Raw genomic sequence first — 14112 nt, 5'->3', positions numbered from 1 at the left:
GGTGTTCACTCTTTTCAAGTGAGTATCCAAGTCGTCGTCTGTGAGATAAATATCATCTACGTAAGACAATGCTTCATCATCATAGATTTGTAGTAACTCTGTTACCCTAGCTGAGAATAGTCCTGGGCTGTTCTTGAACCCCTGTGGGAGTCGACAGAATTTTTTCTGTGACCCAAATGCTGAGAAAGCGGTCAAATATCTGCTTTCTGGTGCAATGTTTTGACAAAAGAAACCATTAGAAATGTCTAATGTCGTTTTATATTTTTTCCTAACTATGTTATTCATTAGGGCTGCACTATGCGAGTTTTGTACTGCAAAGGTTTTGCAACATGTATTAAGATGTCTGTAGTCCAAAACTAGACGATATGAATTGTCTGGCTTGGAGACAGGAAACAAAGGATTGTTCATTTGAGAGGTGCATGTTTCAATCACCCCCTGGTACTCAAGTTGATCTAAGATCTCCCTGACCTGTTTTTTAGCTTCTTGCTTTATGGGATACTGCAATTGGGCAGTTGGTTCACTTTTTAGTTGGATTTTGTGAGGCGGTGAATCCTCATCCCATCCTACATGATTTTTATATAATGCAGGTGCCTGGGCTACTGCCCATTTCCTTGCATATGTGTATTTTTTGTGAATCGGTATGTGATTCGAGAAGGCAGGCATAATCACTTCTTCGCCACGAGGGCACTCCCTGACAAACTCCGGGGGCCAATCTTTTTCAGCTAACAGAATATCATAGCCTTTTGAGAGCTTATCCCAAAACAGACCCTTTATTTTCCTAGTCTTATCACCCTCCATACGCAATGTTATTTCGTATATTTTATGGGGCTCGCTAAGCCTGGCGTCGGCAGTTTCAACCTGAATGTATTCATTCGTGTCCACTGTCTCCAGATGACTCATCAAGATCTTGCGCGCTATACTGATTTCTGCTGCACTGTCCAACATTGTCAATGCCCACTCCCCGTTCTTCAACTGTGTCCTCAGTATTCTCGGCATGGTTGATTACTCTAATACTGGCTACCTTCTTTTTCTGAAATTGAGATTTCTTATTTTGAGCAGGTTCCTTGTCTTTGGACTTGGTGTGCTCTCCTGGGTCTGACCGTCCTCTTCTTTCCGAATTCTGTGGAAAAGATCGAGAGGGACGTGTATCAATACTTTGATATCTATCAGGTTTTTTCAGATTATCCCTATTTCTAAGGTTATATCTTTTCTCAGAGGGCTCCCGTTGGGGAGACTGGCGTTCTCGAGTCGGAGTTCTTTCCCTCCGTCGAGGAGACCTTCCTCTGGACTGGAAAACTTTTTCCTTGGGAGTGGATTGTTTATTTCCATCCCAGCTCTTTTTAGGAGTGTTTAAATTATTTTTAATAAATAATTTTTCAGGATTTTCGAGCAGTTGGGGCTTAACTGGTTTTCCACCCAAGCTGTCTCTACCTAATTCTTCATAGCATTTTTCTATGATTTTTGCAAGCTCAACAGAATCTTTTATATCTGTTTCCCTCAACTTCTGGCGAATCGCCACAGATGCTGCTTCTCCCTTTATGTTGGCTAATAATATAGCCGTGACCTGCTTGAAATCTTTCAGTAATTTCATACCTAGATTTAAAGCGGGCTCTGGACCGTATTCATTTTGAATCTGTTTTAGCACTTCTGGTTTTACCGCCATAGACGGAACACCGTGTGTTTTTGTGTAAATGGAAGCAAAGACTGTACCCCAAGTGTCGCAGTCCTCCACGTGTGGTGCGATTCCCATAGGAAGGCAGACGGTCAAGATTCTGTGTTTCTCAATAGGGGTAGTATCAGGAAATACTGCCTCTATTTGAGTGATTTTCTGGGCTAACCAGAAAGGAATTTGTTCCCGTTTTACGGGTGTTTTACCAAGACATGACTGTATGTTCTGTGGTGTAATTTTATTTGTGTTCCCCTGGTGAGGGGTCAGCTGGTGTGAATTAACAGCTGGCTGGACTGTTGCAGTCCGTATTACATATTGGACTAATTGCCTATGTATTTTTATTAATGTGTTTAGCTGTGCTAACAGCTCTTCTCTAGACATTCTTGTAATGTCAGGATGTGGTGTGTAGCTGGCTAGAACCGGCCACGTGGCTCCTGGTCTACCTAGTGGACCGAGCCTGGTTATGTGATCATTATGTTTTAGGGCGCCATTAAACCAGAGCAGGTGCTCTTGAAATTTAAGTGGGATTTCAATCTCCTCGAAAGGAGCGTACTCTCCCGGAGGTTCCTCTATTTTGTAATAGTGAAACTCTTGTGTTATAGCGTTTACCGCTGGAAAGTTTATCCATGAATAGAATACCTCTGTCTGCCGATACTCGTGAGCCTCTATCACGAAAATTACTGTACCACCTTGAGGTGGCAGTCCGTTTTCTATAAGTTTTAAAGTTATAGATCTTCTTAACTGGACCGGGATGATAATAGCACCCGGGTCTGTGTATTCGGGACCTTGCTGAGTCGCATCTGCTGCGGCCCCAGCGGTGCCGTTGTTTTCTACTGACATTGTATAAATGCAGTTTTTGCAGAGTAGGTCTCCAAGGAGACAAAGATTAGATGCACAATATTTTGGAACACTGTATCCTTCAACGTTGAATAAACCAGAGCTTTACATAGGAATCTCTTCCTACTAAGGTCGGGCGGATTTTAACCTTTCACCCACTCCAGACGTCTATTGGAGTATTTACGGGAGAAAGGGTGTGAAATATGCACGACTGAGTTACTCTACAAGTCTTGCGTTAGTTTATCGCCTTACCAAACGTTAGGGCGCCATGTAGTGTAGTTCCTAGTTTCCCACTAGGCCCTGCGCATTGGAATAACATAAACAGTAGTATCGACGTGGAACTGCGGATATTCCAGGCCTCCACTGACTATGCTAAACTTAATTGGGTTGTGTTACCAACTAGCTCAGAGGTCACTGGAAACTTTCTTCTCTGCATAGGAAGTGATCAGCTTCCTGGGCACAGACAAGAAGGGATTCAGTTTTCCAACAACCGTGCAACATGACAACTTTGCTCCTCAGATCAAGAGTCGATCTCTAGGGTCGTGTGAAACAATAGACACAGATTTCACTCAGTCAGTCTAGTGCATTTTACTTTCACAGTATGTAGAGAATAGAGAGACGGGCGTTTATCAATAAAGGGTTAACATTTATTGAACAGTCTTTCTTCTCGTACAAGAGAAATGTATTGCCACAATTGCAATAACTGTTATTATAAAAAGTACGTACAGTAAGATAAGTATTGCGAAATAGAACTGTAAAAGCATTGATATGGTTTCTTAGCCATACAATGGTTTAAAAGTAATAAAACATATATACAGTCATATATACATTAGGCTAACATACTCAACTGGTGCTTCTAACTAAGCCTACCCCAGTGTGCCTGACCTAAGCCTAACACGTGAAAAGGGGAGTAAGTAAGTAGCTTAAGTTAAGTTGGTTTTGCCAAGGTTTGTTTCAAGAATTCTCGTCTAAGGGTTTAGTCAACACCATACCTCTGAATAGAATGATGGAGGATTGGTATCTCCTTCAGGGGTCTCTCTCGATATCCCAGTCACCCGCGAGGGTAAACCGGAAGCGCCGGGACTGGATTTCTCTGCACGAGAAATGCAGCTCGCTTCTCTCAGCGCGTCGAAGAAGGAGGGGTGACAGCGTCCGCGGGCAGCTGGGCTGGATGTCTTCGCAGAGGACGGCTGCTCGGCTCCTCAAGCGTACTGCACCATAGGTCGCGCTTTAGCGGCGATAATGGTAATCAGCAGCTTCACCACCACAGGATAGCAGGCTGCAGCGACAGAGTGCTAGTTTTTACCAACACAGGGTCATGCAGGCAGCTGGCATCAGCAACAGGGAACGAACTCGCAGCTCGTATCTTTCTCATTGCTTAAGGCAACGTTGGTAATATTTATACCTGACAGGTGCCGGGTTTGACGCAAGTTTGCTGGACATAAGACGTCAATTAAAGATGTCACTAGGAAGTGACAGTTATCAGTTGCTCATTAGAGTTCCATTACTAATCAAAACATAGCAAGCGGGGATTTCCAGGTTTGCTAAGTTTTTATCTTGTTGAAGAACTCGGAGTGTTATCTAGGAATATCAGATAGTGACTGCTGCACTGTCATTGCACTAATTGGTCGCAAAGGAAGTAGCAGAGAGTCATGCTGGAATGTGGCTCTGTTCGTGTGAGGCCAGAGATGACTTTTCAGAAAATCGCACTTGAACGGTTATGCCAATATAGGGAATAAATGGATTTATAGCCGAATAGGGGCATAAGGTCACAGTATCGATCAGGAACCTAGATAAGCACGCAACAACTGGCTCATTGACCTCACATGAGAAGTTCTTGCTAACAAGGTTTAGGTTAAATCTTTACCACCATCTGCTGATTAGACCAAAAAGTGACATTTTTAATAAATTTGCAGCACCCTGTGGCTGCGACGGAAAGTCTCCACAGGATATGCTGCATTTTATATTTTTATGTAGATTTTATGATTACCCACTCAAACGCTATCTGGCTGCTCTTTTAAAAAAACTTAATTTTAATTAGATCAGACCAGCCCTTATGTACCTACAACTTCTGCATAAGGACATCATTCTTCAAGTTACTGAATTTTTAAAGCTATGTATAAGGTTGAGAAACTGTTTGGATCAGTGATGGTCCTCTTTGTTGATTTATTTCTCTCATGAATTTACTTATTGTATGTAAATAACTGACCCTCATATTTTCTGCACTTTACCGTTTATTTTTATATTTATTGAATTTTTAAACTGCTTTGTTGCATATGTGCTTTTATGGTTTGAATCAAAACCGAAATAAAGTCTCTATTGAATTGAATTGAATATCTTAATAAATATGGTATTTAACAAACAATTGGGTATGATAACACAACAAGTGAATGAACTGGCACCTTTTCCCATCCTTTTTGAAACATCATGTACAAGGCAAACACACAGTGAGTACAGTCTGAGAAATGTAAATGAATAAAAAAAAAATTAGGGCAACCATCATAGTAAAGGGCAAACATATCAGCGGTAAAAAAAAAAGTAACGTACGACATATATGAAATAAACAGGCTGCATATTTGTGAGAAATGTAAACAATCAGAATTGTGAAACACAGATATTTAGCCATTCTCAAATATATAATAAATTCTTTAAAAAACATACCTGATAACCTTCGATGAAGGGCCTGAACATGGCTGATAAGAATGATACCACTTCACCCCCTTCCTCTTTCATTATTATTTCTTGAGGAGTGACATTAACTGCATTACTTTTACGGAGTAGGAAGCAACCTTCATCAAAGTCCTGTCAAAAACACTGTAATTAGTGAGGTGATCATGGGTCCGAAGCTTCTTAAAGTTTTGACAATGAGACGAAAATCTAGAACATAGTAAATTCTATGGAATTAGCCTACTTAAAGACTAATTTAATAGAAGTCTGAGCTATACTATGTTCCCAAAAGTGACGGATCACCATGATACAGCAAAGACCTTTCACCAGTTTTCGACGGGCAGTTATTTGTTTATTCCATAACAGTTTGATAAACTCACACCATATACACCTAAAGGTCTTGTTGTGCTAAACATAAGTAAAACATTATAAATTCCAGGAGTTTTAGGCAAGCATCTAAGTTCAGCATCTTGGTTAGGGCATGAATCGATGGAAGATTACAAGGCTTGGGTAAGAGTTTACAGCAAGCAGTGGACCCTGGAAAAACAAAGCTCTTTTTATATGTTAAAAATACAAAGTTACATTCAGGCTTGGATAATAACATTTTTCAAAAGGTTAGGAAATATGAAATTCCTGTCAAGAACAGACAGATCGCGGCCATATTGGTCCTTGTTTTATTACATGTAGGTATTGCCAGTGTACAGGTGTAAAATACTACGAATATCATTTCTAAAATGCAGGGTTCACAAATTAAGGAAGCACTATCAGTAATGCACAAGGATGAACATACATTAGAGCTTACTAAATTATTTCAAATTTTAAACTGTAGCTACATTTTAAAACTGTATGTATTTACTTGTGGATAAATCTAAAATACTGAAATGTGTTGATTTTAAAATGTGTCTCATCTTCTTAAAGGTCTGTTAAAATGTTCTAAGTAAACCTGACTTAATAATTGCGATACTTTTTTACCAAGGAACTCTTTAAAAAGTAACCCAAACAGTACGCATAGAGTCCAAGAATATGCGGTATGGATGCAGTAATTTAATGTCCATTCAATAGTGAAATCTTCTCGACATCCTTTCGATTGTTACAATGTAGAAATATTGGTATATATAAGAAAATTAAAGGCAGCCGAGATGTATTTCGTCTTCTTGACTTTTTCAAGGCTGATATATATAAAGAACGAAGTAATGCGAAAAAAGATTATTCCCCAGAATGTGGGGGATCTTTTCTATGAGGGGGACCTGCTTTCATGGGAATATCTACAGAATAAAATAGGGCCAACCCTTTCAAGGTTCAAATTCATTCAAATCCGAAGCTGGACAGTGGCATATAACGATCCACTAACAAAACGTAGAAAGTTTCCTCTCGGAGGGCATAGTCAATTAATAACTAACTTGGTTGGTACCCCTTCAACCAAACGTGAGATTTCACTATGGTATAAACTTCTTTTAGATGAATCTGATGGGGAATTTAAGTTACCAGCTCAACTTTGGGGGGACGTAATATCGACTCAAGATTTACAAGTACTTTGGTCCTCCTCATTTGAGCTTTTAAAAAGTTTGGTGAAACCCTCATGGCTACGTAGGAACCATCTTTTTACCCTTCACAGGGCGTATTACTCTCCCCAAAGACTATCCAAATTTGTCGCAGGAAACTCAGTGGCATGTGCGAGGTGCGGGCTGATTGCAGCTTCAGATATTCATATGTTCTTTGAGTGTCCTCGAATTGCACCATATTGGGAGGCCATAGGTAAGACTCTTACGGCATCGTTAGGTATCCCAATTACTATAGATTTACCATTAGTGATTTTTGGTCTCCTGAAGACAACCCAAATTACAGTTAAAAGCCTGGTCTTCTATACCGTCCTCTTGGCAAGGAGAGAGATCTGCAGGAGGTGGAAGGATCCTATGCCCCCTTCCCATGCGGATTGGTTGATATCAACTTTACAGACGGCACGTATGGATTTAGCCAGATCGGGAAACCAAAATAAAAGGGCCTTTTGGCATTTGTTTGTATGGGCACAATAAAGATCCGGGTTTTTTTTTTTTTTGTTTTTTTTTTCCCCCGGGTCCAATGATTATACTACTATGGTGCCAAATACTAATGTTGTCCGGTCCCAGTCCGGCCCAGGCCCAGCAGTAGGCCTCCCCATTGGTAGCCTAAAGGAATATCAAGCTGTGACAGTTGCGGGATTCATGGCGTTCCCACTCGAAATGAAATGATCCCTCCCAGTTAAAATCACTGTGTCAACTGTACTAGAGCATATTCTAAATGGCTTTCTTAAACCATGGTGGATATGAGGACAAAAAAAAGAGAAAAAAAAAAAAAAAAAAAAAAAGGATGAACATACATTAGAGCTTACTAAATTATTTCAAATTTTAAACTGTAGCTACATTTTAAAACTGTATGTATTTACTTGTGGATAAATCTAAAATACTGAAATGTGTTGATTTTAAAATGTGTCTCATCTTCTTAAAGGTCTGTTAAAATGTTCTAAGTAAACCTGACTTAATAATTGCGATACTTTTTTACCAAGGAACTCTTTAAAAAGTAACCCAAACAGTACGCATAGAGTCCAAGAATATGCGGTATGGATGCAGTAATTTAATGTCCATTCAATAGTGAAATCTTCTCGACATACTTTCGATTGTTACAATGTAGAAATATTGGTATATATAAGAAAATTAAAGGCAGCCGAGATGTATTTCGTCTTCTTGACTTTTTCAAGGCTGATATATATAAAGAACGAAGTAATGCGAAAAAAGATTATTCCCCAGAATGTGGCAATCCTACTATTGTGGTCGGTACACTTCTGTAAAAGTTTGTGGCATGCTAGAATTAGGCATAACCTCCAAGTATATTAGCGCTACGAGGCCTTCGGGTAGTAATGCGCTCTATAAAACCCACTTTCATTTCATTTCAAGTATATCCATCAAGCAAAGGCACAATAAGCCTGCTCTTGCAATGTCTGTAAATGCCGCAATAATCTGCGGAGTGCTATTATTAAACATAGCTTGATAGTTATACTGAAGGCACCTTCATAAGCAATCTGGAACCTACAATTTAGGGTCTGACATTAATGCTCTCCTTTAGAAGTTGAAATAGCCAGCACAACTAACCTTGCATAATGTGAAATTAAGGCCTTATGATTTTGCCATTACAATTCAAATAACATTTTCTTTTAAACTTGAATTTTCTTGTGTCTTAAAGTGCAAATCAATGATGTAATTGGTTTGGATGCATTCTACATCAAATAAAATACAAATTACAGTTTTGATAAAAAACTTGTCCCCAGTCATTGAAGAATTATGATCTTTCCTCTGCATGAAGAGGTTGCTTACGTTCAGTAACACTTCTTTCTTGTGCCCACTCTAACCACAGCTTCCTTATTTGATGAAGTCCCCCAGCACCAAACTAGATCTGGAACTTTTTAAGTCGCAGCTAGACCGTGCTTGAGCTGTCTCTTCGAGACATGTTGTATATACTTTGAAATGAAGAGCCCATTGCTTTTCATTTGTTTTTTCGAGTGTCCTTTAAAAAGCATTGTTTCCAAGTGGTTAATCTTCCCTTTATGACCCTCCTTTTCGCGGGTTGTTCCTTCCCATGGAGCATAGCCCAATTACTTTTACCCTTACACTTTTGTGCTTGTATTTTGGTTTTTGGGTACTATTTTTTCTTTTTGTTGAGCCACTTTCCAGAGAGCTGTTTTGCAGCTGCCTCTGTACTCTGCTCCCTCCGACCATCTGATTGCTTCTTTTATCTGTGTTGCCCCTCCCTTCCATTGCCATGGTGGCCTCCCACCCAGCACAATAAATAATCCACAGGATTCCTTTGTCCCGCTTCATGAAATGCTTTGACTTGCACTGGGCATTGTCTGGCGTCTTATCTCAGCCTCAACAGAGAATTTTACAGGGCTTTAAAAGACCTTTTGTATGCCTTTGTGAACGGGGTAAAGAGGCTTTGTTAGTTTTTTCACAGTTTCTTATTCTTCACACAGTCCTTGCGAGTGCACATTTTTCTTTTGTTGTTTCGCTCGTTTAATTTTCTTTGTTAGGTTCTTGTTTCTCTCTTATTTTACGCTGTTTATGTCTGGAAGTCCTAAAAAGAAGTGGGGGTACTAACCTAGTTAGGCAGTATGCAAATGTCATCACGGCGCAGAACATCACGGCACATGACATCACACATGGCATCACAGGAATTGACATTATAGAAAGTGGCATCACAAGCCACAACTTTACAGGAAGTGGCATCACAAGAAGTGACATCAGATCTAAAGCCCTCCCATATATGTTTAGCAGTTCTATAATGTGTATGTTTGAGCACATTGTGAGGATATGAAAGATAAGTGACTTCTACACCTTGCAATCCCCCAGTTTTAAGGACCATATCCGGTACATTCATTCTCATAATTATATAATTTATTGCACATGTAATATGCATGTGTTGATGTAAAGCGCTCCGACACCCTGCATTGGAATGAGTAGGGCTATACAAGAAAAAATAATGGTACTTAAATTATTTCAATGCCTCCTCAGGGGAAGTAAGCTCTATATAAATGCAATTTGCTTTGTGTAAGTGCTGGGAAAGACCAACACATCTAATATTCTTACAGTACATGCATATCTCCTAAACAGGGACTGAACAAAGTGAAAAGCTGCCTGTTGTCTTAAGTTTATGTGATGTGCTAACAAGGTGTTCCCCTTCGCTTCATTGGCATCAGGTGTGAGGCTCCTGACTTCTCCCAGCAAAGAGACTCAATCAAAAGGAGGCCTGATGATCCCTCAAATTCGGCCTTTGTTATGGGCCCAGCAGGAATCTTCAATAAGAAACCTAATCCTATACCCGCCTGCACGTTGTTGCTTGTTGCAGATGGAAAGCAGACAGAGTGCACGCGCTGCTGAACGTGTCCCGGTGTTTCGAAATTACATCGGGATGAGTTCAGCACATTATTCAGTGGGGCCCAAATTCTTGGCAGGGTGGACGGCGTTCACCCTGTACAAAAATTGGGTGGACAACGTCCACCAGCGTGTAGCGTCTGGAGGTGACGCATTACTTAAGACCGTATTATTTTTGGTGTTGGTTTTTAGTATTTAAGCTATGTTTGCTGCCTCTGGTCCCGATACACCAACTAAGGACCTTTATGTGACATCATACCACAGTTTGAAAGATTGGTAGTTTGTAACCAGAAGCTTGTTATGGATTCATTCGTATATTTTATTGTGGTCTCTGACTAGTTTAATACTATTGTTTCAGCGATGCATCCTGACCCAAGAATGGTGCGCACAAAGTGAAAAATCTTTTATTAACCTACTCAGTCTGACAGATACTTTTAGTCTTTTAATAAAACATGTTGAAACCAGGCCGTAAAAAAACATGAGTGACAGACGCAAAAGCAGCAACTCTAACGCCCAACTACGTGACAAAAACCCACACAATACAGATAACTAAGAGGACAGAAAATAAAGACTTGCACAGAAGTAATTTACTGGGAATCCCTCCAGTAATTCCAGGACTGAAATTACATTCCACTTTTCACAGACTCTGAACATATATAGTGAGGCAATTTTTGCAAAAACAAACATCCTCAGAGTAAAAGCAGTTCAGAACAGTGGCTGGGGCAAGCCCTGGGAAGAAGCTGGCCTGTAGTATCCCTATGTGTATTTATCTATCATGCAACCACAGCTGGGTGGCTGACCAGGAGAACCAATTAGGCGTCAAACAAAAGCTCAAATGAGTTCTCCAATTGAGACATAGTTTAAATGTTAATATTTTCCTAGCAATTTTCACTCCTCGTTTATATTTCCAACATGTGTTCTAAATCAGCGGTACAGCACAAATTACTTTACGACATCAATAACAGCAGATCGAACTTTTAGTGTCGCTTGGGAAAGGCTAAGCATTTATTTTTTCAATCACACATGCGGTTAAATTTGTGCACGCAATCACAACAATTGCCTTCATTTTTAGGTTTATTATGTTTTATATTCTTACTATTAGTTGCCAGTCTATACGCGTCATACATCCTAACATTTAAATGTTACCCAAGAGGTAAAATTGATGTGCACGGGCAGATTAAGTGATTTGATCAGAATCACAGGATGTTGAGCCGGCACTGGGACTCGAACATGGTTCTCTTGCTCCAAAGATCTACCTGTAATGATACACACAACAAAAGCTTCAGCTCTTGGAAACCATACACTGTAAGGGCATGCTTTGCTTTACAGTCGCATGCGCACTCTGGATTATGTTCATTAAGGTCGTTGCCCCTTAACATCACAGTGACTATTTACTTCATTTCGTTTTTCAACATACTTTTCTTTAAGTGCTTGTACGAACCTTTGGTGTTGCTTGGGAACTTGGGCATGCAATAACAATTGCCTTCATGTTCTTTATGCTTGATTTTTAGGTCTCGCCTGAGCCAGCGCGCATGTGCTGCTCTGCGAGGCTCCTAGTAAGGACTTAACTCGGAGCACACGTTTGTGCGTGTGCTTTAATTTTTGCTCGCACGCTAATGGCCTTTGCATTCGTCTTTCTAAGAAAGACAGCACGCAATTGGCCAAAGGCGGGTGCATGTCCCACCTTCTCTCTCCCCTGGCCTAGGGAGCGAGCAGCAGCGCGGCCGGGTGCCAGCTGCATACCTCACATTCCTTACAGTGCACGCACACCGGGCTTGTTTGAGGCATATGGCTCATTTAGCTCCTTGTACTTCCACTGGGGAAGAAAACTCCTGTTCAGATCCGGAAACATAGGCATTTCTGCGAAGCTGGTAAACAATCAGGATGATAGCTAAATGGGTTAAGCACCTGTAAACAGCGTCTGCTCGCACCTCTGAAGTCACTGGTTTGAATTTCTGCTGGAACAACTCTGCCTTTTAGGATTCAGAGATTCTGGACAAAATGATTAATAGACTCTCTTCAAGTGTGACGTGTTCCCTATAAAAGGTTAAACACTTCTCTGTGCCATGATAGCTCTTGACATGGGGTGAACTAGGCGTTATTTAGTCCTATAATTGACCAGCAAATGTTGCAACAAAAAAAACAACTCTCACGGACATCACTGAATGCAAATGAGCGTCCTGCGAGTGCGGAGCTTGTCCTTGCTGGCGTGAGACCCTCCATGGGAACGGCGCAGCTTGTCTCCGGTAGACGCGTCCCTGGGACGCCAGCGTGAGGTTCTCATTCCCAGAGCAGCTGATGCTGCGGAGGCAGCTCTCCCACGGAGGCCAGCAGGTGTCCACGGCCGCTCCAGTAGTGAAAACCTAATCTTTACCACTCTTCTTTCCTGTCAGAACTCGACGCAGCCGGCCTCAGGCAAACTCGTCCGCCCCCTACCTGAGGCAAGACAAACATTCGGTTCATCCTGAGGCGAGATTCTGGGGGTAAATCTTTGAAACCACTTGCGGAAAAACCCAGCTACATGCAGAAGGAGATATTGCGGAAAATTGGGGCTCCATGCGGCATGGCCGGACTTTGGGGAAATCTAGCAAAACTTGAACAAGGACTTCCGGAAATGTAGTGGTCTCTGCACAAATTTGGATGGGAAATGTATTGATTAGGTGGGCAACAATGATGTCCTCCAAGCAGCCAGTCTGAGAATATTCTGCTAATACTGGAATAAGCACTTAGCCTGTAATGGGTCCAAGCTGGAAACGCAACGGAGGAGATTTCAGTAGCAGGCAGGTTATCCTGTCAACCTATCCGACCAGGCGGGGTGATAAAGCCTGTAAAAATCGAAGGCTTCCCAAAATACAGCAGTTTTTTGAGTTGTTATGCATAACCTAAAAGTATAGCAAAATGGCAAATAATTTCATTTGTGCATAGTTTGGGCTTTCATGGGAAGTTCTGCTAGTGTTGAAATAATACTGGTAGTGGGTATCTAGTTAATTGTTCTCCATTTTTACAGTTTTTGTGTAGCGCAAATTCGGCCCAAGGACATTGGATTGCTTTACAGAGGCACGGGTTACACTACACAATTCAGATGAATTTGATTTTAGGCACAGGTATGTTAAGTGATTTGCAGTAGATGTTGAGCAGGTGCTGAGATTCGAAACTGGTTCTCCAAGTAGAAAGTCGAGAGCTCCGACCATAATGCCACACTCTATCCCTCACTTATGCGGCTCTGTGTCCCGCCCATACCATGGGTGATGTCAAATCCCAAGGGCAGGGCTTTAAGTGGGATGAAAAAACTGGGGAGTCTCTCAAAGGGGCGTGGCCAATGTAATAAAGAGCGTGGCTTAAAAACATGCAAGCTAAAAATCTGTGTTTAGCACAGTATGCCGCTCGACTTGTATTTTGCTGCTCCTGTCATTGCTTCCAGATATATGATACAAGTCACATCATACATACAAGTCAGGACTATTGGCTTTGTCAATAGTTGCGAGTTGCATAAGATAAATAAGGAGCAACTATGGCTTGTATATAATATTGAAAACACTTCCACTTAAAACCCTGGTGGTGACACCACGACAATGTTGCTGCTCTTGAGCTTCAGAAAGAGAAGGAAAATCCAGAGAGAAAATGACTCTCTTTAAAGGATTTCCCTTCCCCTACAACGCTGGTCACAAAACAGAGCCTTATAGAGACCCGTTTCGAGGCCCCCTTAAAACAAGCATTGGCATAGCCAATAGGTCTCGCCTTTGGGACCTTATAAGTGTTTAATTATCCAGCACAATATCCTTGGTGCAACAACATCAACTGTTGCATGGCTAAACACTTACAAGGTCCCAAAGGTGAGACCTATTGGCTATGCCAATGCTTGTTTTTTTTACCATTAGTTCCCTTTAAGTACAAGGTGCACATTCTAACATTTAAATGTTATGCAAGAGGTCAAATTGATGTTTTAGGCACGGGCAGATTAAGTGACTTGCCCAAAATCACAGGATGTTGAGCTGTCGCAGCTGCTAAAACACTGTTCCCCAGCTCCAAAGTGGGCAG

General features: G+C 41.1%; 1 protein-coding gene across 2 annotated transcripts in view; it reads right to left on the bottom strand.

The window, feature by feature from the left end:
* The window catches only part of GNPAT (glyceronephosphate O-acyltransferase), a 920813-nt gene that overhangs the window by 177438 nt on the left and 729263 nt on the right, over positions 1 to 14112 (bottom strand). For both annotated transcript variants that reach the window (XM_086927130.1, XM_086927131.1), the window contains exon 12: positions 5168 to 5308. In XM_086927130.1, coding sequence (XP_086783256.1) covers positions 5168 to 5308 — 141 coding nt within the window. The remainder of the gene's footprint in view (positions 1 to 5167; positions 5309 to 14112) is intronic.

Source organism: Lissotriton vulgaris, chromosome 6 (genome assembly GCF_964263255.1).
Source record: "Lissotriton vulgaris chromosome 6, aLisVul1.2, whole genome shotgun sequence".
NCBI lineage: Eukaryota > Metazoa > Chordata > Amphibia > Caudata > Salamandridae > Lissotriton > Lissotriton vulgaris.
This window is presented reverse-complemented; position numbering and strand designations above follow the sequence as displayed.